Source organism: Dermacentor variabilis, chromosome 2, assembly GCF_050947875.1.
Source record: "Dermacentor variabilis isolate Ectoservices chromosome 2, ASM5094787v1, whole genome shotgun sequence".
NCBI lineage: Eukaryota > Metazoa > Arthropoda > Arachnida > Ixodida > Ixodidae > Dermacentor > Dermacentor variabilis.
The window spans coordinates 44,791,603-44,819,564 of NC_134569.1; the positions used below are offsets into that span (position 1 = coordinate 44,791,603).

At 50.2% G+C, this 27,962-nt stretch overlaps 2 protein-coding genes across 2 annotated transcripts; one reads left to right on the forward strand and one right to left on the reverse strand.

Annotated features, from left to right (window-relative positions):
• Window positions 1–8,058: 8,058 nt before the first annotated feature.
• LOC142571740 (photoreceptor-specific nuclear receptor-like) lies at window positions 8,059–23,808 on the reverse strand. The gene is made up of 6 exons (XM_075680310.1): window positions 23,670–23,808; window positions 17,564–17,767; window positions 12,989–13,300; window positions 12,106–12,279; window positions 11,548–11,697; window positions 8,059–8,844 (listed from the first exon to the last, which is right to left on the reverse strand). Exons 2-6 carry the CDS (start codon window positions 17,703–17,705, stop codon window positions 8,603–8,605), a joined length of 1,020 nt encoding a protein of 339 aa, XP_075536425.1. The 5' UTR covers window positions 17,706–17,767; window positions 23,670–23,808; the 3' UTR covers window positions 8,059–8,602.
• Window positions 17,560–25,982, forward strand: LOC142571741 (uncharacterized). The gene is made up of 2 exons (XM_075680311.1): window positions 17,560–17,783; window positions 23,787–25,982. The coding sequence occupies exon 2, from the start codon at window positions 23,796–23,798 to the stop codon at window positions 25,077–25,079; it is 1,284 nt and encodes a 427-aa protein (XP_075536426.1). The 5' UTR covers window positions 17,560–17,783; window positions 23,787–23,795; the 3' UTR covers window positions 25,080–25,982.
• Window positions 25,983–27,962: the final 1,980 nt, after the last annotated feature.

The following is a 27,962-nucleotide window of genomic DNA, read 5'->3' on the forward strand; positions in this document are numbered from 1 at the left end:
TAGCCCTTCAATGGTGTCTCTTGGGCACATACTGTGCCAAAAATGCAACTTAATTGCTGCTGAGACATAGGGGAAACCAGCGATGGCCACGAGGCACTGCGGCAGCTTGCATGTGCAACTAAAATATGCCGGTACCGTCTGCTAGAGAGGCCATGAAAATATTCTTATGGAAAGAAAACACAGGGTGCAATTATGTACCGGGTGTATTTGCACTGAGATGCAAGGCTTGGAACAGCTCACATGTAGAAGGAAACCGTTATCTTTGGCATCTTTTCCCAGTGATGACTCTTTCGTTTTGCCTTTAGTAGACGCGTAGCATTACCCCCGGCAGAGGAAGCACACTTTCGGTGCAGCTAGACTTGATCAGAGGGAGGGTGACAGGCAGGCAGGCTTTGAGACTGTTGACATGTACTATGTCACTGGACGTGATCGCAGATGGCGCAGTCAGAGAGACGGGAACGATCTCGTAGTTGACATCGGTCACCTGACGCACGTTACGGTAAGGACCGATGTACCGGGATAGCAGCTTCTCGGACAAACCTACACGATGGAATGGGCACCACAGGAGAACCAAAGATTCGGGTGAAAAGCGGATGTCTTGATGCCGGCTGTCATACAGGCGGTGCTGGCTGTCAGCCTGTGAGGCTGACAGTCGAGAGCGGGCCATCTGCTTGGGACGGTCGGCACGAGCGATGGCATTTGAAAAATAACGTATGCGCACCTGTATCAGCGTTCGCTTTAGTTCAATGCGTCCAAGCAGGCTCTGTCCATGGCTGAATGCGTGTTAGGAGGAGCACAGGTGCTCCAACGTTCAGTACGCTGGCGCCCATGCAGTCGGGTCAGAAGCCAAACTGCACATATTTGCCTCGAGATAAGTGGTTAATTAGCTGAAGCAAAATCGCAGCATGCACAACTGAAAACTATTTCTGATTGTTAGACTAGTGTGTTACGGCACTGCTGTTGGCACGGGAAGTTTCAGTGCTATAGTTGCCCGTGTGTGCCGGCCAAGCCCCCACTGCACTCTTCCCTTCCTGACGGCTAAATATAATGGCTGCACTTGAGCCGGGGGAAAATAAAAATAAAAGAAAACCGTTTGTAATTATGCTCCCATCCTGAATAGCCTACGCACTTGGTACGCAGCTGCTTCGAACACTGTAGATAAAGTCTGAACGACTCCTGCACCGTTCATTACCTGCTAAAGCCCGCTTGCATGCCGTCAACACGAACGTAACGGCCTACTCATCCGCATCTAAGGCAGACCTAAACAAACCAGTGTGTAAAAAAAAAAAAAAAGAAAGAAAGAAGGCATTTGTCTTATCTAGAGTAACATATGGTAACCGTCCGACATGTTTGTCGCCGTTTGCAATGAAGAGCGTGTTAAAGTGATGCTTTCCCATTATGCGCCCTCCCAGACTTTGCTGACTTTGGTGACAGCTGTCATGCCAAATAGCTAACACTTCGAACTACATGATCGATGGCAGGGTTCAAGCCTCGGCCTCCCACCACAACATCCCGATGCTCCAACTGTTGGGCCACAATCGCGCGTATGTATGCTTATACCGTGCCTACGCCAACTAGCTGTTTCGGAGGATTGCCGCATGCTTGTACACATTGCATAGCATGGGTGTGCGCGAGAGCACCTGCGCGCACGCCAATTTCCTTTTTCTCACCAAAGACGCAGGAATGAGATTCACAGATGCATAGCGCTTAAATACTGCTTCACACAGATTCCAAAAGTGTGCGTTGGATCTGCATTCCTTTTCTTTTTTTTTTCCTTGAACTGTTTAGCAGACGCGGGCATGTCAGCTGCATCGAGAAGAATCGGCGTCCTTTCCGACCGTTCTTTAGCGATTTGGACAAGGCACTACCGTGCCCACCCTGTCTCTCACGTTTTTCATCATGATAAGTCCGGCGGTTTGCAGACACCCTTGTCAGTGGCATATATCCAGCGGGGGCTGACCGAGCTTCACATACCCCCCCCCCCCCCCCCCCCCGCGCGAAATATTTCTGGCCGGCGCCCTGCTTCCTTTTATGCCTGGCACGTCGCCTATGAACAAAGGAATCCTTCGAATGCCCGCTCCAGACAAGTACAGGATGGCACACGCCTTCAGGCAGACCATGAGAGCCTGCTCAAGGTATTATTATTGTATTATTATGCATCAAGCATGGGAAACTTAACAGAGGTGAATGCAACCTTACCCCTCCAGCCCGCCCCCCTCCTCGAAAAATAAAAAAAAAATGCTGGCTTCGCGCCTGACTCTTGTACACATAGAATGACTTACCTGGAGCAGCTGTTTGTCACACTGCACTCTGACAATAAATCAGACATGAAAGAAGACTTACCCATTCGAACTCTCTACTGCTCTTGCCACGTTTCCTTGCTCAATTTTGTGAGGGGTTATATTGCTGTAGGCCGACTGGCTGTTCAGGCGAAAATTCACACTCATTTCACTCGGCATTGCATGCAGAATCTGAGATCTACTGCGGTTCGTTTCGTGTGTCTTGCAAGGCGACCGCATGTATGACAACGAATTAGTCTCTCTGTCTGCTAGGGCACCTTTAAGTAATTTCTCTTTATTTTCCTAAAGCTTAGTGACCTTTTTTTCCTCGCCGATCCTCCAGTGAACGGGTTGTACATTCATCCGAGAAAACCTCTAAGTGGCGGCATTTGTCTCCGTGGTGTGTCGGTGTGCTTTCCAAGGCAAATGTTGCGACAGGTTGAGAAGGCCAAATGCAGCAATGGGCGATGCGATTGTTGCAGGACAACACATCGGTTTGTTTGTATTACTAGATGGGCAGTCAACATTTATTAATTCGCTTAACGTTGTCTTCACGGCAGTACATATTGTAGACAACAGAAACCTATCTTTTAATATCCTTCCAGAAAAAACATCCATGTCTTTCGTCCATTCAAACATCAGAACAGTGTTCTGTCGAGTGCCTAAACGTAACTTTTCCCCAGATAACGCATATGCAAAAAAAAAAAAACATCGTAATAAAAAGGGAATAGGGGCACTGCGGTGGTTGGGAGTCAGTCCGCAGGGTCGTAGGGCAACAGGCGATTTTGCGTCACTCCGCATTTACGCGTTCCCAACGAACGGCTGTGCGTGTGCCATTTAATTCGCTCCATTCATTGCCCGCGCTCCTGCTGATTTGCGTCTCTGGGGGGGGGGGGGGGGGGCTGCAGGAATCTAATGAGCGGCGCTTGATAGAGCACTAATTTCGCCTACAAAAGGTGAGAGCAGATGTTAATTGCGACGCGCGATTCGCGAGAGAATCCGTGCGCGCTTTCGAGACGGGGAAAAGCGCCTGGAGAGAGAGAAAGGTCAGACGTTCCGTCTAAGCCCCCCCCCTCTCCCCTTGAGATGCGTCAGCCTGGAGCCGTCTCTGAGGGCAGAAGAGACACGCCGCGGTGTTTTGTCGAAGCCGTGGGCCCGGGCGCGCCGGCCGAGCTAGAGGGCGCGCCGCGTGATTGTGTCGGCGCGATTAAATTAGGTCCGGTCGCGCCGGTCGCTGAAAAGGCGCGTAACGAGACTCGGCTGATGCGATTTTGCGGGGCCTGCTGGCAGTTCGTTGCTGCTGCTGCTACAGCAACGCCCGAGCAGCAGAGCAGCGTGCTGGAGCTCGCGACGTCGCGACGCCGCCACCTCCTTTCGACAACACGGTGGCAGGAGGATCACCGCGGTCGGACGACGGCGCGCGTCGCACAATGGGCGCCTTGATTTGACGCCACAAGGGCGCAATCAGCCTCCCATGCGCGCGACTCTCGCGAACACCGTGTTTTCGCTTTTGCAAGAAGCCTGGCTTGTCGAAGCATGCGGCTTGTTGCCTCCGCCAAATGAGCAGCAGCCGCATTGTGTTGCGGAATGTTAAAGCGTCAGCCACACGGAGCGTGCTTTCGTCGTCGCGTTGCCGCGCAATCTATAGGTGCCTCTCTCTGCGCGCGCACGAAGAAAGACGCCCTAACGCAATCTCCAGGCACTAAACGCACCTGAAGTACGCCTTGCGTGTTGGGCGCTTTAAGCGACATGCAATGACGTTTACAGCATGGTCATTGCGCAAAGGAAATAGATGCGGCGACGCAGCGCCGAAATAACGTACCATGTAGTTGGTAACTTGACACTTCGGAGGCACGTTGTGCTCTACCATGACCACAGCACGGCCACGTTTTGCACGGCCATTGCATCACTAAATTCCCGCTAGATCACGAGCCAGTGCGTTCTTCTCATTCGACTTCCGTCAACTCCTTGCGCGCTGTGTATATGCCCGTTTAAAATCTGGGTCTGAAGGTCGGAAGCCAGAAGTTCTGCGCTGAACGCGTCGCTAATTCAGCGTTATTTGGTTTTCTCTGCTGGCAGACCGCCTGTTTTCGAACTGCTGATACCGACGAACTGTCAATGATTCATATTTGCTAGGATTGTAGCGCAAGCTAAAACGCTCCGCATATTGTCCTTTTAATGACCACCCTCCAACCTTCTTAGTCCATGTGCGAGTTATGTTGGATTAAAGCGAAAAGAGAGAGAGAACGGATGTGTTGCTGGCGTTTAATATCACAATGGTTTCCGCCTAGACCTCGACACAAATAAGTGTGACATGCAAGCATACAATGAGCCTTGTTAGAACTGTAGACGACGTGCGAGGTTATGGCTTTGGCCGCGGAGTAGTGGCTTGCGAATCGTGGGATGTGTGTCTTGTAGAAGTTACCGCGTATCAGAAGCGGCAATAGCATTTTCAGCAGAATAGCTGATGTGTTTTATTCGTCAAGCAACAACGGTCCGTGCCTGTGCGGTACTTCTATTTAATGCAATGTCTTGTTTTCATTCATTCATTCATTCATTCATTCATCCATTCATTGTAGATGCAATATGCAAATTTCCAATGCGTGTCTGTGTTTCATGGTCCAACATAGCGAGCGCGGACTATGAACGCACGCATACGGTATACGCTCGAGCTCCGGAATTTCCTACTTTGCATGGTTTCCTCTTTTCGGTTCTGCGACTCTATTTAACTCGCCGGCCTTTCCACCGTTGTCATCGCCTTGTGTCGCTACTGTGCTTCGAGAATAGAAAACATGCCGTCACGACGCATGCAAAAAATGAACGGACTTGGAAAAATCGAATCGGCGTTCGCACAAAGCTTCGCATTTACGAGTAAGAATCCAATTGAAGAGCAAACGATGAGCCTACGGCACCCTCGTGTCTGATTTACCGTCAAGAGCGGCTAGCTGGGAAAATTGAGAAAGAAGGACATCTTCGTCGAGCCTCGTGCCCATGTAATGCACATGTATAGTAGCTGCGAATAATGACACATTCATGTTAAAATTGATTTGCACGGCATAGCCGTTGTGTTTATTTCTGTTCCTGCTCATAGTCGGGGATTATTTATAACTTCACCCGTCGTCAACTTACTGACAATCATCAGCGTCTCGCTACTACAGTTCATTTTCTTTGCTGACGGCCGGACCAGTACACCTAATTGTGCTTGTTAAATGATCACATGACTGAGTGAACCTGGGCGTTGGAGAGGCGCATGTGTGCCATTACTAAGGTGGTTGCTGCTTGGCTGTAACCCAGTTACCTGCGTATAACGTCTGGTTGCGACAAAAGTCAGCAGCTGATTTGAATTGAAAGCAGATTCAAACCCTGGATCAGAAGCGTGAATGTTCCGCATCATTCAATACATATAGGCCCGAGCTTAGATATCTATGAGACATACAGTATAGTGAAACCATTGTGGAGCTTCCCGGATGGCCACGTGATGTGCCTCATCTCCACCGTCAGCTTGCTAAGACGGGAACAAAGGTGTACGCTCAGAGGAAACGTCGAAGGTTGTGACGGCTTTAGTCACTTCAGCGCTAAGACATTCATTTGCATGCGTGGAGAACAGTCTCTGTTTCGCGTGTGCGCCACACTTCGAGCTAAACAAACAAATAAATAAATAAATCCGACAATCCAATTGCAGTACAAAGTTTGCGTATACAACTATCTCTAGCAATGTCGGTTTCACCTTGAAGATGTGTTTTACAATCACACTCAAATATCAGAAAACAAACAAAAGTAAAATATAGAAGGCTGTTGTAGAACGTTTAGGCACAACTCAAATGTCACCGCCTTTTGCAGGGCACTTATTTCGTTGTCATGAAAAAGAAATGTTTTTGAGACGACTATCTAAGAGACGATTATTTTTTATCTATTATTATCTATTTAAGACGAAAGGATCTGCATAACGAAGGATTCATAACGCAGGTGTGTACTGGCCAGATTCCACGCATATCCTGAACTCATCTATAGCGAAGAGCGAAGACCAGTGCAAAGAGTTTGCCTGTACATCAAGGGAACTAGGAGGGCTAATCCCTGACGGCGGATTTGTTGCTTTACAACGAACCCGCGTACCGCCACTGCCTTCAGTCGGCGCCACGGAACTGCGGTGCGGGTAGGGAGGCCCGATCGACACCAAAGCAAGGACCTCGCGGGAAGATACGGACTGTGCGGCAGAGCCGTCAACTGCCCCAGCACCCCCGAACTGCGAGATGATTTGCTCGAAACAAACGACCGACAACATAGTCGAAACCACAAGGAGGAGGCGAAGGCCGATGTAAGCAATGAAGAACATATACAGGCGGATTGAGGATTTTCACGGCAAGCAAGCCAAATCGACCCTCTGCGGCTGTTGCTTGCGTCGCTCCCAGATTTCGCCTCACGGAGCATACCGTGAGCCTGGATGTCATAAGGTCCGCACATTCCGTCGGCTGAAGCGAGCAGACGAAAAATACCTTTTGAATTCATTGTTGAATACAGGTTTCCCTTTGCTCTACTGGAGCGACACTCCAAGCGACACTACAAGTTCGGACCCACCTTTTTCTTTTTTTTTTTTTATGAATGCAACTTTTGGACAAGACTCAGCATGCTGAAGAACACAGCGCGTAAACTTTGTGTAAATATTCCGTGGCGCTTAAAACGCGCGAAAAATAAGAAATTGGTGGATGGACGCCTCGTTTGTTCGAATAGCGAACTGATCGAAATAAGAAAACGAAGCGCTGACCAAGAGATTGGTGTTCGTGTATGGAAGGCTTTCCTGATCTAGAAGCTTTCCTGATCTGATCCAGAAGCTCGGAACAGCGTCGACACCCGCTGGGTCGAGAATTTATTTTTGTGAACAAGACTTCCACAAACAAATCGAAAGTATTGTTTTCTTCTTTCGGGAAATTTTGCCGAGAAGCTATAGCGTTTCCGCGCATAAGGTCATAAAAGGTGACAGATTTTTGTATAGTGCGCTGAGCCGCGTTTGCCACGCATGTTCCTTTCGCTGCAGTAACTCTTCACTAGACTGACGATTCGAATGAGATGGGGATTGATGAAATGAAACGTACGGGGATGATAAATTAGGTTTGGTTGACACAGAAGAAAGGTGATTGGAGGTCTCCGAGGCAAGCCTTTGCCGCGAAGTGGACTGAAATAGGCTAATATCGATATGAGTTTGAAATCAAATAAATAAATAAATAAATAAATAAATAAATAAATAAATAAATAAATAAATAACTAAATAAATGACATACAGTGGCTCTAACACAAGCACCAATTACTGCTCTAGTACGTCCACTTCGTATGGTGTCCGTTATCCACTTGTTCTTACGAAAACCGGCAATTAAACGCCAATTTTCGTTGCCTGCACGATAACAAGAATGGTGGGAACTCCATTATGCGAATGTGATCGCTTGTCCCGTAATTCCGGTACAATTTGAAAGTGGCGGACTAAGTGGCAACTACTTTAGTACCCGCTTAACACTATTTGGTGCTAGGCTAGTTGGTTCATGTTTGTTTTGGTGTCGTAACACACGAAACAGCGTGAAGTAAGAATAGGAGATAAAAACGCCATAACGAGTAGCTGCTTGTTTTGTGCCGATCAACATTGGCGAAGCCACCAGTGCTGCGCCGACGTATCGATAAGAAGACGAACAAAGCGTCTTGCCATTGTCAAGGAAACGGGCCCTCTTGTCGAAACGTTGGCTGCAGACCATACGGCTTCCCCAGTTGGACCAATGTCGGTCAGTTCGTCAGTTCGTCTCCATTATCTCGCGACATCCTTGTTTTTGTTTCTCTGTCGTTTATCTTTATTTTTTTTATTTTCCGCGATACACGGTTTTCGTGAGTCGCCCTCCTTGTGCCCGATCAGAACGAAATACGCAGCGGGCCACTATAATTTACGGAACACGGGCTCCACGGCAAACAACGTGACTTCCTGCTCTGTTAAGACATGTTGCCTCTAAATTAAAGGATCACTGCGTATGTCGCAAGGGATACTACACACTCTGAAACTTTCAATTGTGTGCACAATGCTGGCAACTCCGTCCAGCGTGGGTGACCGCTTGCCCCATAACTAACCCAAGTTTCGAACGTTCTCGTACCGCCCAATAACGCACAGTCAGTCGTAAAATTTTACGGGGCACGAGATTTGCGAAAGAGCTGCGTTACTTCCCGCGAAGCGTTAGAATAGTGATAACCAGTTACTCCCTCGCAAAGGAATCGCTCGGTTAGTCCATCGGCTTTCTGGTTGTGTATATACTGTTCCCTTCGCGGAGAGCGGGACGCTGCCGCGCGGTTTCTCAGAGCGTCTGCAGGACGTCGCAGAGGATGCGCTCGATGGGCACCGGTCCGATGGTGGGCCGGAAGTAGGCCTCCTCGAGCAGCGTGGCCGGAACCGCGCGCAGAGAGCCCAGCAGCAGCAGGAGACGCGCGGTGCGGTGCTGCTGCTGTCGGGGCCGCTCGTCGCCGCCCTCCAGGAGCACCGACAGCGTCTGGTCCTGGATGCGCTCCACGTGGGACGCCTCGCGCAGACCGGACACCTCTGCGAAGGGAGCGGCGGCGGCAGCTGTCGTGACGTCTCCTTCACGTGACTTATCTCGTTAGTCAACCCCTTAAGGACGAGACACATTGATGCTCCCCCCCAAAAAAAGCATAATCAGAAAGCGTGATGAATGTAATTAAAGGAAAGAAAATTTTGCTGAAACTGTTTCAGATATACGGGGGCAACACCAGGCAGAAAACTGGAAGAGGACCCGAAGCCACCCACGGCTTCGTTTGGAACTTGTACAGACAGCTCTCGTCGTATATGTAAAACCCCGTCGGTGTACATTGGATTTGCTTTGCGTTACGTGTGCGATACCGCTGCAGCCGGAAGTCTCGCATCGGTGTGTCGCCTCTGTGACCGTGCTTTCAAACTTCCCAAGTCGCGCGCCAACCTTTTTCTTCCTCGTCTTGTATACCTGCTATAAACCAACAAATGACGCTTGTTGCTTCTCGTTTAGTGCTGCCCAAATACATTTAGCCAGGAAACTCCTTACTCAGTACCAAAACTCACCAAGAAAAAAAGAATCGTTTACGGAGGGCCTGTTGGCAACACGCCTGTTGGCAGCACTCATCCATTACGGGTTAACAGTATTTGTAGCCTTAACAGCGTTGTCGACCTTGTGGGACCTAACACAACATCTGCATGGTCGCCCCGACGGCATCTGTGCCTTTATGACGACAGCAAAAAGCGACCAGCAAAAACCCGATTAGACGACCTTCACTAAGGAAAGGAACATAAGGATCGTGTAAGATAAAGGGAAAGAGAAATGGCAGACGTTAGCGATTTCGCTAGCTATGAACTCTGATACGAGAGCTGAACCAATATTCTAGAACGAGAGGCAGATGCGGGGTAACTACTCGCAGGCCGCCCACAAACATTTGTAAGGTTAGTAACGGCAAACATTAACTAAGGTATTCGATTACGCATGCCGTGTATGCGGTATAAGTTGTGTGATGTCTCATTGTGGGAACCTTACTTAAATGAAAATACGCGTTGCGAGATACTTGTCCAATACTTGTCAAGCGTGGTCATATTGTCAATCACGTGCAGCAAAGTCTTGTATGGCGCCAGTATTCATTCGCGCCAACAGCGCGGATTTAACACCTCAATTTCTCCCGATCATTTGTATATCGGGCCACCACATTGAAACTGCATACGAAGAAACAACGGACGCTGACATGCCGTCTGCACTAGACGTCTCGAAAGGGCAGCTCATCACGAACCGGCCACGGCTGTGCAAGCCAACATGTCTTGTCGCCGCACCCTCCGCCATTAACTGTTCCGTACCGCCTATAATACGGGGCGTCACAAGTGCAATCTCTATGCCCCCGGGAAGAATTGCAGCGCAGCTTACAGACGGGGCGCAACAGTCGCGGCGACGTTCGCACGTGAAATAACTGTCAGCAGCGGAGCATTGTCATGTGGAAGTGAGACAGACAAGCTAAACCGCGGCAGTTTTCGAGAGCGCCGTGAGTGCGCATGTGTCTCAATAGGCGACCAACCGCGCCGTCTACAAGTGTTCGAATTGTGTGATCTCAGAATGCGCGAGCATACATTAGAAAGTGGAGAACGGGGAAAGAATCCTTGGGGGTCCGAAATGTGTCATTTAATATGATGGCGCTTGGCGGGCCTGAAGGGATGGTTGTATATATGCAGACGGCATCTGACGCTGCATGCCATGCTCGAAGCAATGGCGCACTTCCCTCCAGTGGCAACGCATGTTGGCGTCATGGTCCGTCTATACTTAGCGTAAACGAGGAGCCCGTATATGTTACGAAATGTCGCTCTTCGTTGACGAACACATTTCTCTCTGGAAAATCCTGCAGTGCTCCAAACTCTGTGCGGCGTAGCACGAGTGGAGTGATAGCTCGTCCGCAACGGATCCCGTCTAGTCCAGGCGGGCGCCCGTCAGCTCTGGTTACGCTGATTTAGTCGCCAGCTCTCTGGTCCTGAGAAGGCGACGATGCAGCGTGAAGAGCCTTTCATAGATGCCCGCTCGCCAGTGAAGCACTAATCGTCGAGAAGGGATCGCCGGGTATAACAGTGCCATTCGTTACCGTGGTGGGTATAGCCACTCCAGAATTCTGTTTTTGGGACGTGACAATTTAACAGCTTGAAGCGCAGTGATTACGGGCGACATGTCAAAGCCGCGACATTGCTCTCAGAGGATCATAAGTATAGTTACATGCAATTATGTGCTCATCACTAAGTATATGTCCACGGACGCCACTGTTTTACATTAATAGTCTTTCGTAACGCACCCGGTTTGGTCACGTTGACGAGCTGAAATTCAGTGCTAATGGTTTTCCTCGTGCAAACTGGACGCAAAGACTACTTCGGAGAGGCTAATGACCGAAATGGCGGCGTGCCTACGCCGCTGGTATGATTAAACATTTTGAGAGTTCAACTACCACTCTACCGTCACCTCAACTGCCCCGACCACCTGCCAGGAGGCCGCACCGCGTGTTAACTGGCGCGGTTTTAGCCAGCATGCTTACGGCTGGCGGGTGGCAGAGGGGAGAACGTTTACAGCAGAGCTGCAGTAATGTGCCAACACAGTTTATATAAGACGGTAGCGGTGACAGTGGAGAGGCAGCGGCACGCTAAAGCGCTCCATTGTTTAGATGGGCAAGTTTCACATAAAGTACGCAGGACACTGAGCAAGTTGTGGCGTACAAGTGAAAGAGCCACGCCGCTCACCTGGCCTGAACAGAGCGAGCGCCTTGAGGCACGAGTATTCTGCGGCGTCCGTCTGCAGAGCGGTCAGCCTGGCCACGGCCTCGCGCACCGCCTGCAGGCCACGCAGGCCTCCCGCCGCACCGCCACCTTCGCCCGCCGCAGACTCGACACCTGCGTCGCCCAACGCAGCACCCGTGTCATTTCGATGTAGTGTATGTCTTCTTGAATGGACAACCTTTCTTCCACACGCACCACTTTAAAACTGCGGAGGAACGATAGTATAAAAGTACAGCAATATCGCAGCTATATAACGATCGACTACAGGACAACAGGCTCACAGCGTCTAGTTTGAGACATCTCCAAGTGCGTATGTCCACTTCGATATCTGGGCGGGTACATGACAATGATTGCTTTCTTTCGATTCTCTTCCACCTTCCGTCGCGCCGACTGGCCTATCGTTGCTACATCTTACAGAGCGGATCTCAAGCCATCACACACTGGGCGAAGAGAAACGACTGTACGGAAGCGCCGTCTGCGTGAGAGGCGCTCGCGTTTGGGTGTCGAGGAGGCTGCACTGACCGGCGGCAGTGACCAGCGGGAATCCCCACTGCGCGGCGCTAAGCAGGAACACGTCGCTCCAGGAGGCCTCGAGCAGAAGCAACTGGTCCCGGCAGCAGAGCTGTGCAAACGCTGGCACGCTGCGTATCCAGCGCAGGCTGCAGAAGAGCAGCTTGGCGGCGGTCTCCTGTACACCTGCGTCACAGATCGAATGATCAGGCTGGTATGTTCACAAATAAGTTGATACGCAAGCGGTTTTTGCAAGAACGAGCGATTGGAAATGATGATTCGTTATTGAACACTTCTTGCGGCCGAAAACAATTCGTCAACTCGGAAAGCTTTTCGCCAGTAAGAAGTTTTCGTCATTGGCAAAAGCTGTCGCGATTGACCGCTGCAATGGGCCGCAGCAGTGACTTCCAATGACTTTCAAGTAGTTCGGGCATCCAAGATGCACCGTTTGGAAAAGGCTGTACGACAGAACGCGAAGCTCTTCGTCGTGCGAAGCCAGAGGCTGAGGGAGAGTAAAGTAGACGCAACGTCCCGGAGCAGCAAGAGGAGGTTCATCCAGTGCGAATGTCTGGCAGGAGATCATTGATCGATATAATCCCCAAAAGCTATCGCATCCCATCTCGGGTGATAGCACGAGGAGTTCGTGCATATGTTTTCATTCTCTCGTGATCATATATATGAAGCACAATGCTTCAGACAAGATGGCGATTCAGCGAAAACGTTACGTGCAACTCCTTAAGTAAAATATTGTGTGATTAAGCGTCTCGGACGCTCATATGACACACAAAAAGCTTCAGACAAGAGTCTTCACGAACCAGTGCAAGCACGAAATATTACTTGCCATTGCAAGCAAAAGAAAACAAGCGCGACATTACAGCCAGCAGTGATTGCTGACCTTCGGAGAGCGGCCACCAGAGCAACGGCCTGGGCAGCATGGCGATGGGACCTCGGAAGAAGGGGAGGCCCCCCACGCCTTGAAGGTCGGCCAACGAAGCCGCCGCCTGGTGCGCTCCGGCCAGCTCGGGAGGCAGTCCGGCCGCCGACGGCAAGCTGGCCGAGGACGCTGACGACTCGCTAGCAAGCGCCGGTCCCATGCCGCCCGGCAGGGCTGGGGGCGACGCGATGCCCGGCCGCTGAGCGGACGCCGAGTCCGGCGCCTGGTCGTCGACGCCGTTCGCCTCCTCCGTCGTCGATGAAGGGACCGCGTCTGCGGGCGAGGTCGTCGCACTCACGAGGCCGTCGCGCTGGCGCGCCGTCACTTCCAAAGCTTCCAAAGAAAGCTATACGGGGAGGGCCTTGTGTGCAGAGTGGTAATGCGAAATCAGAGATAGAAACTTCCTAACAATTGTTGTTCCTTCGGTTCTATTTGTTTCTGAATGAATTAGTAATATATATATATATATATATATATATATATATATATATATATATATATATATATATATAGATATTTTTTAATATCTGTTGGCTCTCTCACTTTCGGCTAAATATATATTTGTTAGTCCAGCTCCTGTTCCGTTTACAGGTGTATTTCTCTGTGGCCTTGCGCATTCGCACGGAAGTCAAGTAATTTGTTAGCATGCACCACCTGGGCCCAGCAGTATGTTTTTCCTAGTCTCTTCTCACCATCCGTCGCTCTGATTGGCCGATGCCAGGCTAACCTACTTGCGAGCCAGTGGCAAAGCACGAAAAATATGAACAGATAAAAGAAAAATCGCTGCAAGACCTGCGTCCAACTTTTTTTTCTTTTTTTCGTTGAACCACATCTTTACGCTCCAAAAAGCCCACGCGATCCATGCACCTTGCTCGAGTCGATCGCGCTCGGGAGCACATAACATCTGCGCACTCTCGGCGTCATTGCGGGCTGAACACACGCCACTCATTAAACGCCTCGCTGATGGTCATGGCACGCGTAATGAAGTTACTGCTGCGTGATTAGTTGGTACAGCACGACAGCGCGGTTGGCAAGCGGTGCTGTGCGTCGCTGCACATGGCTTCAAGCCACTGCTCTCGGCGGCTCCTCACGTATGCCTGTGGCGCTGTTTAATTAATGAACACCTAAAGGTAGCCTAAGCCATAGCAAATATAGCTGTAACAAATTCACAGATAATGAATCAACAAGCCCGTTAAAGAGGAAGAAAACGAGTAAAATGCAAATATATGACGATATTGCACACGCTAACACACACTAGCACCCAAGCAGCCATCGTTGTGTAGGATGGCCTGCTGTTTGTATTACAATACACGCAGTACCAATAACGATTTCCTTTGTTCCGAATTGATAGCACTTGTCTATTACAAGTGATTGGACATGAAGGAGGGGGTAAGAAAGAAAACCGAAATGCAGAAAAACATCTGAAAATTAAAAACAATGTTATTTTAATATCAATAGCAAATAACAAAAGTCGAATACACAATTTAATATTCAAGTAAGGACACGCATAGATGGCAATGGGGCTTTCAAGGAAACAAAGTTATGGACGTTATAAGAACTGAAATATTAATTAAAGAATTTGACGAGTAACTGTTTCACAGAAGAGGCAACGGAGACTTTCATGAATTCAGCCTGCCAATCGTTTTGTGTCATGGAAATAGTTGTCAATGAAAACATGCCCAAACGAAGAGACCCAAGGAAGAAACTGTCAGCCAACTCTGTGCAAGTCCAAGCTTGCTTGCTTGCTTGATACTCGAATAATGGTACTTGCTCACACCGGGAGATGGGTCAAGGAGGCAGTAGTAAAAGCACACGCATACTTGAAGTATCCCTCACCAAATTACGCTGCCTGAACGTTTGTCTACGCAGGCCTGGTTTCAAGAACTCCACCCTTTGTATTTTCTGCAAGTAGGAGGAAACAACAAATCACTTCTATTTTGTCATGGTTCAGCTTTGCTATACTGAGAAAATGAATCTTCGAGATCCGCATTCGCAAAATTGATCTGGATCTCAAAATTCCCGTTGCACTTTCATTTGGAGCTTCGACTCTCGGGTACAGTGACAAGTATACTTGTGCCGCTGACTAAGAATTTGTTATTGACACCATGCGATTGCCGAGTTAAATCTACTCCGTTTATCATTATGAGTTTTAGTACGTTTCAACTCAGGCTACGCCATTCATTGTGTTGAATTTATCACATTGAATTTACCACTTCTCGGAACTCTGCAGTTGAAATTCAACTTGTATATCCTTTAGACCTTATCCACTAGAGTCTTGGCCAATCCCTCACAGTGGGTATGCACCATAATGGATGAGAATAACAACAAAAATGGTCTCCTTTGTCTTCGTCCTCAAGATCTAGAGCAAGTATGCACGTGGTGTCAAGGAGCGTCCTACAGTAGCAGTAGCCTTGAAGTCGCCTTGAAGAAGACAAGTCCACTTGTCGAAACGTTGGCTCCTGCATTCACCTTGTTCACGTTTTGCTCATCGTCTTGAATTTCCATCTCCCGCATTCCCCGTCTTTTCTCTGAGTAGCAGTAAAAGTTATACAAAATTGCGAGTGAGAATTTGGTCGCCGATTGGAGCACAAGCAAAATAGAAGAGGGAGCCTTGCAGGCATGGTGCAGCAGTTGCGTACGTTCTCACAGCCCGGCATCAGCGAGGCGGGATCATCTTCCTTTTCGTTCTGTTCCGCGTTCACAGCTGTGGATTGACCATAACTGCATATGTGTAGGTTTGGAGTTATGGTCAATCCACAGCTGTGAACACGGAACAGTGGAGTCCTGGAATGAGGACACCACCCACTCGACCTCAAGAGCAACCACCTCGATGGTCCGAATAAATGTTTTTCTCTCTCTCTCTTGACCATAACTGCGATGTAGGCAGACGTCGCCACAGCTCGCGCCATAAACAGTGGGGCACGCTGGAGCGCTCCCTGCCGTCTGTGGGGCATGGGCCGAGGAACGGCCGGGCGCCTCAATGGACCGGCCCGCCCACCGAAATTCGCCCCATATCTTTCGTTTACCGGTGGTCCGTCAACCACCAAGGTCAGCCGAACGATGAGGGGCACCTGAGCGTCGCCACCGTCGCTTGCAAGCCTCAGGTCAGCGAGACAGCGAACAAGGTACGCACCCGCGGCTATGTGCGCGCAGCGCCCGGCATACTGTCGCCTGTTCAACGGGCCTGCTCGCTGTCGGATATGTCGCCGCGATGCCTACTGTCGGAGGAACAGATATGTCGCCGCGATGCCTAAAACGAGGTCGGTAGCGCGCCTGGCCGAAGCGCTCACGTCGCTGAGCGTTAACCGGTGCTGCTTTGTCCTTATGGTAGTGAAACAAAAGAAGGTAAGCAAACCTGCACAGAAAACTCCTGGCAACAATGTAGTGAGGCACAACGTATCTTATCGCAAGGGTGTCCGTTGCAGGCAGTGATTGTACGTGCTCGCATGACAGCCATGGGCCGTCGGTGCTGTTGTTACACGTGCGGTTTACGTACCCACTTACGTGTCCACTTACGTACCCGCCATAGACATGCGCCTGAAAGTAACCCACTTTACGGTTCAAAGCGCTGTCTGCAAGCGACGTCGGTGGGCCCCCTTGAGTATCTATTGTTAGTGTACATGCATGGGTTCTAGCCATGTAAACTGACAATTGTTGTTTGTTGTAACAGAGCGTTCGACAACATATTGTTTGCGGGTTGTGTGCGCTAACGTGGCCTCTTCGGCTTGCAGGCGAAATAACACCGTTATCTCTACATGACGAGTGGGATGTTAATATGTGCGCTGGTCACAAGGATGGATTGGCTACAAACTTTCGGCTATTTCCCAGGGATCACAGTGGTTTCTCAGCACTCACGATGTATCAAAAGGCCATTCTGCAATGACAGTGATTGTATATGGAGCCTATAGTGGCGCTCTTGTAGTGGAGCACAAATAATGACTTGCTGGTGTGCAAGACCAGGTAGCCTTCATATAAGAGGATTGCTGAATTGTTATTGGAACCTTCTGAGTGCAAAGTCAGTACTGGAACTCCATTTTGTCTGTAGAATTTCCTAAAGTCTGTGGAACTTCCTAAGCGGATGCTGCACCACCTGTACATGTTAACAATCACGTTGCGTCAGTGTGTGCTTAGCTTAACTGTTCGTAAGATGACTGACTGCTACCTTTTGGAGTGAGCAACGACTATACATGTATGGCACCGGCGCGGTTCGTTCAGCTTTGACGAGACCTTGGCCACTCTTCGTTGGCGAGATTATGACCAGGACTCGCGAAAGGTTACATGGGTAATTTTAGGATCGAGAAAAAGAACAACTGCTACCGTGAAACCAGCAATGTGACGATACCTGTCTCCTTCCATCCTTTCTTTCTGGCTTCAAAACTGGAAATTCCAACTTCAGTTGTCACGAACGTTCTCGTAGCCTAATGGTCATCGGCATGCTCTCGGCGATGCATGCGCGCTCGACCCCTACACATATACTGTTGTCCATACCGCAATGACGATAGCGTAATGCGGTGGTACGGCGGCATGGTTTAATACCGGCGGTGGTCCTGGCTGCCGCAGGCTCGGCGGGCTCTCGCGGTGCGCTCCAGCAGAGGTCTCTGAGCGGCGACACGAGCGGCGGCGGCGCAGGGCAGCACAGGGGCGGCACGTCGCCTCCTCCCACCGGCCCGTGGCACATCGCCGCCGGAGAACGCAGGCGCCGGCGCGGCTGACCCCGCGGCGCCCGCTCGTGCTGCACGGCTGCGAGGAAAGAAAGGTGGTCGGAATGAGCGCGCCGTCGAGACATCTGCCGCGCTCTCGCTTCCTGCCTGTTTCTCGAGCAGCCGTCCGATTAACAACACTCACGTCTTTGTCGTAATCTTCCAAGCGATGCCTTGCGAGAGAAAAGGGACCGAATTCGCGAAGCTTTTCGTGAGCAAGATCTGTTTACCGTTGGCTCGCCACGCTCGCTAATCTGTGTTCAATATCGCGATGGGCTGTCTTGTGCTTTCACGGACTGTTATGGCGTAACAACTTGATTCTGGGAGTTTCGGGCAGCTAAGTTTTACAGTGGCCGCGGTACTCGTGACCCCGATGCCAGGCACAGTCATGCGCGCAGTGGCGTGTTTTGGCGGCGGCTGTACAAACAATATCTGACAGCGGTCACACGCGGAGGTTCGAAAACATTGCACTACTACATCTGTTTACGGAGCCGTCCTCGCTTGGCGTCGTGACAACGATGATAAACGATTTTGACACTTGCCAGAAGGCGCACCTCAACAGCTTCTGTGAACGGCACAAAGACACACATCGCGCTGCATGACGGGAGATGTGAGTGACCGCGGGAGAAGGGAGCATTGGGACTACTATAAAAAGTCCTGTCAGCGCGTATTACTTGCTGGCCCTGTTTCTATACGCGTGTTCCCTAGGGCAGCTTAACCCTGCAGTCGTTGCATCGATATAGGTAGTTACGCATGGGACAGAAACTTGGAGGTTAACATAGGAGCTCGAAAAGAAGCTAAGGTCCTCAAAACGAGCGATGGGACGAAGAAACATGATAAGCGCAACCTTAAATGACACAAACCCAGCGGTGTGGGTTAGGGAGCAAACGGGGGTGGCCAATATTCTACGTATAGTTGACGTTAAAAAGAAATGTAGTTGAGCAGGCCATGTAATGCGTAGGACAGATAACCGGTGGAACATTAAAATTACGGAACAGGTGCTGAGAGAAAGGAAGCGCAGTCGAGCGCAGCAGAGAATTAGGCGGCGTGGTGAAATTAGGAAATTTGCAAGCATAAGATGGAATTAGCTGGCGCAAGAGAGGGCCAATTGCAGATCGCTGGGCGTGGCCTCCATCCTGCAGTGGACATAAAGAGAATGCTGATGATGCTGATTACCGTAGCCAATTAAACCCGGCGCAGACTACTCGTTCTTCCTTTCGAGATATTACATAGAAGATGAAGCTAAAACCGGTGCTTCGGCGAGTGGTTAAACTGTCGTCGATTCAGGAAAAAAAATTCCCTGCTTCGAGATTATGTTGCCCTGATATTTACACGGGGAAAAAATACCAAAGAAAGGAACAAGGACGCAGAGGGACGAAGCGCAAACTACCAACTCTTCATTTTTGGGAGAGAACGCGTGAATATATAAGTTAATACGTCAATATATAGTGCGCCACGCTCTGTCACGCTCACAGAAGCCGAAATCTAGTTCGCAAGGCGAATGGGTGCAATTGAAACCTGTGGGCCTGGCTATCACGTTGTCACGTGACGCATCACTGTCCTCCCCTTTTTGTCACTTTGCACATTAATGTATTCTCTAACAAAAATAGAGTTGGCAGTTTGCACTTCGTCCTTTCGCGTCCTTGTTACCTTCTTTGTTATTTTTTTGCCGGTGTAAAACTCAGGGCAACATAATCACGAACGTGCACCATCTAGCCCCTTCCTTTGCTTCGCGTAATCTCCCTGCTTCATTTAGCCAACGAAGTGGACAAACTTCGTTTCAGTTTGAACCGTTCCAGTTTGGCCCTTGCCGAGCCTTACAGAGTCAGGGGCAGCGCTTAAAGCAAAGTTGTGTTCGATATCTAGATCACCATCGTAAGCAAATATAGGCAACTAAACTAGACCACATGTCAAAACGCTATTGCACAGACCCATCACGGTTGCTCAGTCACTGAGGCGTTCTGATGTCTAACCCCAGGTTCTCGGTTCGATTCCAATTCACGGCGGCCGCATACCGTCGGGACCAGAGTGCAAGAACGGTCGTGTACTAGGTTCACTTAAATAATAATAATAAAGAAAGTAAAAAAAAAGAAAGAAAAGCTCAAGTGGTCAAAATGACCCAAATCGCCTGGCGACGGCGTTTTCGATAGCTGCTTTAGGACTTGAAACCTCATCAATCAAGCTGTCACACAGTATCCGTTGAGCCAGTATTGTTTATATAGAAACCGCTTTAAAGAACGAAGGAAGTGTCAGCAACCCTCCTTGCAGGGAGGGGTTGTTATTATGTTTTCGGGAGCTCTCATATTTGTCGTTCGAGTGGGCTCAATCCAGGTCTGCCGAAGCGGAATGAACGTACTATCAGCCAAAAAACTTAGCGGGACACGGAATTTGCGAAAAAGTCGATTCCCGCAAAGACCTAGACACGTATAGCCTCATATTTGAAGTATCAGTCTGTAGTAGTCGTTTGCGACCTACACCGTGACCCATTAAACGAGAAGCGCCACGCGTCAACGGTGCAGAAGTTGACATTTGGCGCGGTAACCGTCTGCGTAATGAAAAGAGGGTATATCGCGACAAACAAGGACACGTAACAGACACCACAAGCGCTTGTCGTGTCTGGTTCTCCGTCCTTGTTTGTCGCGCTACCCTCATTTTACCGCGGATCTGTACACCGAATCGCCCAGATGTGAACCTTGCTGTCGTGTCTGTAAACATTTATGGCCAACAATACTTCGTATAAGGGAGTGCGAGCACTTTTGAAGGTTGAAGGAGCGGTCACTGCGCCAAGAAAGCTCGTGAATAATTCCGGTGTTACTCGAGGCACTTTCAATGGCGATCGAGCCCAGTCGGGATCCAATTCCTCGATCGCGAATCGGCCCCTTTTCCTCAAGCTGCAGACGAGATTCAATCGCGATAAAGAACTTGATCCCAGTCGGGCTCGATCGCAGTGGAAAGTGCCTCGTGCGACACCGGCACAACACTGCATTTGTTCACAGAAACTGAATAAACTCTGTTGCTACAACCAAATTTATGGAAGCACGATCGCTCCTTCACAAAACGCCCAGCTGACGCCGAATTTCAGCCGCTCGCATTACGATCGCGTTTCGTTTGTGCCCAACAGCGGGAGCCTTCCGCCACGTCGTCGTACACTCGCGTTCGTTGCGGGACCCGCGGACTGCGTATAACGCGTCGCTGTGCACCCGTACGGGCAGTGGGCGTAGGCTCGCTTCAGCCGCGGCGTCATCGGCTCCCGCGAGGCACAAGGCCGCGAGTCCCCGCCGTGTGGACCCGCGGCGCGCAGACGAGGCAATTCGCGCTAGGCTCTCGCTTAGTTGTGCAGCGACAGGCTGCGACGCCGAGGGACGATGATGGATGACTGACGTCGACGCCGCGGCACACCCGCTGGGGGCTTCTTCTCGGACGCGTCCCTCCCCCACCCCGAAGAGGGGGGCGTTTACACAGTCAAGCGCTACGCGTCACTGCGTCGCCGTAGTTAATCACGTTACGATTGCCGCTCGGGCTCTGCTGTGAGTGCCGCGGTAAACATTGTAAGAAGCCGGGTTACTTTCAGCGTATACGTGTGGCTCGCTTTCATCTGCATGCTGGTAAGGGCTTAAGTAGACGCATGTCAGTTAAGGAAAAAAAAAATAATAGAAGTACACATGCCAAGGAAGGAGGTCGTACAGAGGAGTTCGAGACGAAGCGGAATGCACGATTTGCATTCAACAGGCTAAGTTGTCCTTATTTTTCCACTGGAATCAAGAAAGCACAGAATGGGGACTGAGTACTAGTGACTAAGGCATGAGTGTCATTTTTGCAGTAAATTGCTTACGTATGCTACAGAGAGGTGTTTTTTTCTTCATAATTGCGCACCTTTGCTTCCCGCATGGTTCGCAGATATCCACGCTGAGTCAACATGATGTAATAATTCGCTTATGAACATTCTAGAGGCGATGGAGGTTTCTTCGCGTGTGTGATCAGTGAAGCCAAAGATCACCTGTGATTCTGTGTGCAGACTGGGTGCATTAAATTAAATTATGGGGTCTTACATTCCAAAACCACTTTCTGATTATGAGTCACGCCGTAGTGTGGGACTCCGGAAATTTGGACCACCTGGGGTTCTTTAACCGGCACCTAAATCTAAGTACATTGGGGTCTTCGCATTTCGCCCCCACCGAAACGCGGCCGCCGTGGCCGAGATTCGATCCCGCGACCTCGTGCTTAGCAGCCCCACATCATAGCCACAAAGCAACCACGGCGGGTTCTGAGTGCTTTGCCGGGAGAATGAAAGCGCTGTTTGAGCGAGCTGGTGGCGTAAAACACAGCGCGTCCTCGTCTCCGTTCGCGTTGTGCCGTGGCAACAAGTCGCGCACGATCTCGTAAATATATTTCAGAGCTCGCAGATAATGTCTATATCCAAGCCGTGTAGCCACCACAGGTCAGAGATAAGGCACGTTATAGTTCTGGGGAAGATATTTGAACTTGTTTGTAGGCATACGTGTTAGGGGCTATCTCGCAATTTGTGCAGCGCTCACGAAAAAAAAGAAGAGGGGGGGACAACAGATAAGAAAGTGTACAAAGCACGAGATGAATACGTACTAACTTGCTTAGATTTTGACCCTTATATGTGTTAACGTGACTACGGGAACCGCACCAAGAACATGAGAAAGAAATGTCAATGCCAGCGTAAACTATCAGTAGGCATTTAATTGGGACAAGAAGTACGTACCAGGTGAGAGCGGTGGAACGGAGGGAAAAAAAATCAGTGCCCTTCTACTCTGTGAAGAAGGATGACCAGCGAAGCTGCGAATGTGGGCCCCTTAATGGCGAACTGCACCTCCGCGCTCGGCTCGGCATTGCACTATTTTCGGGATCGGCCCACGTATAAAAAATTGTTGGTCTATGTCCACCGACACTAGATCCGCCAGAACCTATAGCCATAAACAGCTTCGCTGTAAAAGAGGCTTGTGGGAAACTGGCACTACTACAGCACACGGTACACCGACTGCGACAGGTATACGTAATACCTGAGGCCTGATATGACCACTTTATTGCAGCTTGGCTCGCCGATGTCTTTTGGCTTAGCGTTGTACGGAATGAATCGGCAAGGACTTTCGACGGCGCATAAAAGGGCAAAAAATCTGCATTAAACTGTCATTGCCCCGACGGTCGCCCTGACGATCACTCGCTATTGCTTTGACGGTCGCTGCTTATATCCAAGACCCAACATGGGCAACTTGTTGTCCCTCTTTGTTCGTCTGCTATGTCTTGCAGTTATATGTCGCCAACGCCCGTTTCTGGACATCGTACACGAAGGGCTCAATATTCCATCGGCTATACATTTATGCAGTGCAGAGCCCACGGAAAACAAATTTTGTCTATGTTTAAGTATGGGAACAAAGCACTCATATGGTTTGAAACGTAGCATTGGATGCTTTAGCTGTTGAAAATTCTGGATGTCTAGTACGTATGCGAAATTCCCGAAGAAGCATTTTACAATGATTACCGCTGTAACTTCGACAGTTCGACACTCTTTGTGCGCGTGTGTAGGGACGTTGTTGTCAGTGGCTGCAACCATACGCTTGATCCAACGATCTTTCGCGACAGTCGAATGCCGTATATGTTGATATTACTCCGCTCAGAAGTGATTAATCTGAACCGAATCATTGACTATAGCCGTTGTGAGACGTGACGATGCTAGTCTTTGTCGAGTTGATTGTCGTAATAATAAGCGACACCTTTATTTGTGACACGCAGTACAAACAGGGCACCTTGCTAAATAAGGGCGCAGCCGTCATGTACTTGCATCCGACGGAATAGGCACAAGCTAGTTATCATTCTTCACATGCGTCTTCAGCGTTCAATGCAGCCAGAGGACTGCGACTAGAGCCAGCGAAAGCGACGTAATTGTTGAAAGGAATCCGCCGACTCGGTACACTGACCTCATGCGTTGCGCAGGGATGGATGCGCGCCATTCGGATACCACGTTGCGCGTGGAGACAGGCCGCCGTGCGAGCTGTCGCGTGCTCCCTGAGCTGTGACGCGACGGCGTTGCGCAGGTACTCAAGATGGCGGCTCGCAGCAAGTCGGCCGAGACGCAGCCCGACGCAGGCCCCGCCCCCTGCCTGGCACCGAGCCGGGGTGCCGGGGCGCCTCTGCGCATGCTCAAGAGAACGGTGATGCTGGAGACCGTCAGCAAGTCGGTCACGGAGCGCAAGGAGAGCACGAAGCAGGTCACGGACCAGGCGACGGGCGTCGAGCGCCGCCGCGACTCGCACATCGAGTCCAGCACCACCGAGGAGGTGCGCAGCAAGCGCCAGGAAGAGACGGTCGAGTCGTACGACGGCGCGCCGCTGCTGGCCGCGTCGCAGCCGACGCTCAGCACGCCCGCTCCAGCGCCCGCGACCGTGGCCGGCGGAGGAGCCTCGGTACCCGACGTGTCGGCAGACGCGTCGCGCAAGTCCTCGCCCAAGCACCCGGTCGCCATTCGCGTCCAGGACGACCACGCCGAGGAAGAAACAACGTCGGGGGCGGAGCGCCCGCAGGGCTCCGATCACGCGGCGCCACAGACAGGGCCGGTCATTCCTGGGGCGTCCATCTTGAGGGCCCCGTCGAGCGAAGACGTTGAGAATCGCAAGAGCACGGGCCACAAGCTCGAGTTCCAGGAGGAGGAGCCGGAGTACCAGCGGGCCCCGCTCGTAAAGCCACCAGCAGACTTGGCCCTGAAGGCCGCCGCCAGCAGCGAACAGGGTGACGACGACGACGAGGTGGCCGAGCCGCCACCGTCCCGCTTCAACCTGAGGCGCAAGGACTCGATCGCCGTAGCCAAGCTACGGTTGCTGCGCCAGCAGGAGGGAGAGGGCAGCGAGGAAGAGCCGCTCGACGAAGACGAGCCGGCCGACCTGGGCGCCGCCTCGCCGGAGAAGAAGCACCCCGTCTTCCGGCCGCCGACCGTCATCAGCATCGTGCCCGAGGAAGACATTTCCACGGCTTCGGAAGCGGTCGACGCCTCAGCGGGGAAAGGTCATCCTCCCGCCGCCGCCGCCGCCGCCGCCGCCGACTCCCAGGCTGTCGAGGGCAAACCGCACACCGTTACCGAGAGCAGCACGCACATCGACAAACAGGTGACCTCGACCGAGAAGCAGGAGGTGCAGGCGTTCGCCAACGAGACCGTCACCCGCGTGGATGCCGACGAGGTCGTCAAGCAGACCCGCTCCGAGGTGACCTCGGAGACGTCGACCTCCATTGTGCCACGCGAAGCCTCGGCAGCCGCCATTGTCGCGACGGTCGTCGACGACGTGTCGGCCACCGTGAAGACCCCTATGGACAAACGCTCCATGCACTCCCTTTAATGCGCCACGTGCCACAGTTCCAAGACCGTTTACCGTTACAAGCAGCGACAGCATGTTGAAGGCGGTAGCTGCAGGGTGTTTGGCGGTGTCTGCTGTGGAATCGCTTTTTCTTGCCACACCGAAGCCATTTATTAGCTGTAGTGTTCGCCTTCCCCTGAATATACCGACGGCCTTAGTGCTTGTGTAAAGCGGCAGCTAAAATTCGGTTCGTGTTGATGAAATATTAATCGTGAAGTGCGTGTGTGCTGACTTGTTCGCGATGTCGCAAGCGCCGACCTAGAGTGGGTCATGCGTGGCGCCTACCGCGCGTATCCCATTACGGGGAAAAAGCTTCGCACGCTATGGCAAGCCCACAACAAGCCGCGCAGGTAGCCACGCGCATCTGATTCGTCTTTAGTTCAGCAACATGGCTGCAACTGTTCTAACCGGACTGCGTCCGAATGTCATTTGTGCGTACGGCAATGCAACGCTTCCGTCCATCGAAGCGCACGAATGACATCCGAACGAGTTTTCTAATGCACCGCTTGGTTTTTGATGGCACCTGTGACATGCTTGCCAAGAAACCGGAGCCTGTCATAAAGAGCAATTAACTGAAAGCTAAAAAACGAAAAAAAAAAGGAAGAGTGGCTGTAGCGTATAGCGAATGTTCTGGAACCAAAAGTATGTGCTCGTTACAAAAAAAAAAAAAAAGGAGAATCAAGAAAGTTGAGTGCTATTAAGAAAAACATTGGGTGGTGAGCTCTCTAGTTTTGTGTAGGATAATTGTATTTAATGGAGTGCGGTTGATGGATTGTTGCAGAATTGAACGCGACTGATGGAGGAGCTAGCAGGTGCTTTCTGTACAACTCTACGGCTATTAAAGAAAAAGCAAAAGAAAATGGAAAGAAAATGAAGAAAGGATAATCTGCAGGGTTTGTGTCTTTTTGTGGGAGAAGATGAGGTGCGTGTGGGGTGGGGGGGGAGGAGGGGGGCTACATCACGAAGAATTGGTAAGGTACAATGATAACCAGAAATGTCTGTGAGCAGAGTTGTGACTTCTATTTGGCTTCCACGCAACCGGCAGTACAGTGCATTGACCTTTAGCTTTGATAAATATTGGCACCCTTTACTCGTTGCTGCTCGCTGATAGCTATCCTCTCGAAAGACAATAATCTCTATAAATGCCTATATTTTCGCATTCGTAAGCTAACAGTGGTGCTACTAGCTTAAATAATGGTAGCAGCGTGTCAAGTTTGATGTTTTGGTTGCTTTTGTCCGTTCTAAAGGCAACGTCTATCGAAGGACAAGCGAACGGAGTCACCTGAGTCGACACTAACATATATTGAATAGAAGCTGATAGAAGACTTTGAAAAGAAGTTATATGCAGCAGGAATATTTTAGGCATTATAAAAGCGCACGATTTTGTATATCACGAGCTCTTGCTAAACAAGATCACGTGCTATGGCTTCACAAGGTACGCTTATAGCGCAATTAAAATCTACCCATGAACATGAAACACTATGTATTGTTGAATTCACTTGTATCTAAGGGGTGTGCCCCAGAGGTCCACATTAGGGCCAATACTGTGTTTACATGGATGATATAAGTAATATTTCTTGCATCGAAGAATTAACACTTTACGCCGATGACGCTCGTTGTTTTTTTTTTCAGTTTATTACCTAACTAAATTGACAGCAGCGGCAAACAATTGGCTTTCCGAGCTGTTAAAACGGTCAGACATAAACTCGCACTGAATATTAAAAAGACGCGATACATATTTTTTTTAGAGCGAGAAATGTTCAAATTAATAGAAATTCAAGTCTTTATTTTCGTTATGAAAAAAAAAAAAACCGCACTCTTCTTCACTCCGGTTTCTTGGTGCATTTTCTTTTTTTAGACATCTGTCATAGAACGAACATGTGAATTACCTCAAACTCAAATTATCTTGTGAAATTGGCGCTCTTCTGAACGTCAGGAAACCTCGCGCCTGACAAGCTTAAACGCGGTGTTCATATGGCCCTCGTACAGCCTCGCATACAGTGCTCATTACTTATACGAGGCAAAATGACGACTACGGATGTGAAGAGCTTAAATCGCCTTGCAAAATAAGTCCTTCAGAGCCCTGAAATACAGCGTAAGTGCAAAGTTAGCATGACAGAAACTAAAGCTACTAACGCTAGAACAATTGTATGACTCGAAGCTCTCGACGTACATTTACGAAAGAATTCGGGGAAAATCGCGAAACTTTTCTGAAGCAGTACGTTTCAACGAAACATTTAGCTTGAGAGCAACGCATTGCAGAAGCTCACGGGTTATAAGTGTGGCCGTCTAAAGTTTAAAATACGAAATCCTACACCTCCTTGACATGCTTCACGCGTAGCTTGCACGCGTGGCAAGTTGTAAGCTAAGTGTCGGCTTCAAGGGCAAGTCTCGGACCTCACGCTCTAAGCTGTTGGAAAGAACGATAGGAACGGTAGGTGCTAAGAAGGTGTGCGATAGCAACCCGCATTTGAGTAATGCTCAACGAGTTAGACAGCCACTCAAAAGAAGGGAAGAACGTGATTACAAGTGGTGCCCCAACTCTTCTGGGATTGAAGTTACCGCGTAGAGATTGAGGCCCCAAATAAAAAAAGTTGTCATTCGTCCGATTGTAACATAATGCCATTTAGAAAAGAAAAAGGATAATAATCTGCACTGGTTCCTCGGACAGGATGTTCCATAGTTGAGATTTTTTTCTTGGAGAAGTGGTCGATCGAGTCCGGGACCACCGGCTCACCGTAACGGGCGCTTCACTCATCTAGGAAGAACGCTGCGTTCACCCCTGTACTTTTCTTCGTACGTTCTCTCTGCTTAGCGCTTGTCAACCATACAGCATGGTTCAAGTAACCAACTGTTTAACTTTGC

Coding starts and splice junctions, on each gene's coding strand:
- LOC142571740 (XM_075680310.1), bottom strand. CDS start 17,705: ATGTGCCACGGGCCGGTGGGAGGAGGCGACGTGCCGCCCCTGTGCTGC. Junction 13,301..17,563: donor GGCAGCCAGGACCACCGCCG/GTATTAAACCAT, acceptor CCTCGCCCGCAG/ACGCGGTCCCTTCATCGACG. Junction 8,845..11,547: donor GCTCGCTCTGTTCAGGCCAG/GTGAGCGGCGTG, acceptor CTCCCTTCGCAG/AGGTGTCCGGTCTGCGCGAG.
- LOC142571741 (XM_075680311.1), top strand. CDS start 23,796: ATGGCGGCTCGCAGCAAGTCGGCCGAGACGCAGCCCGACGCAGGCCCC.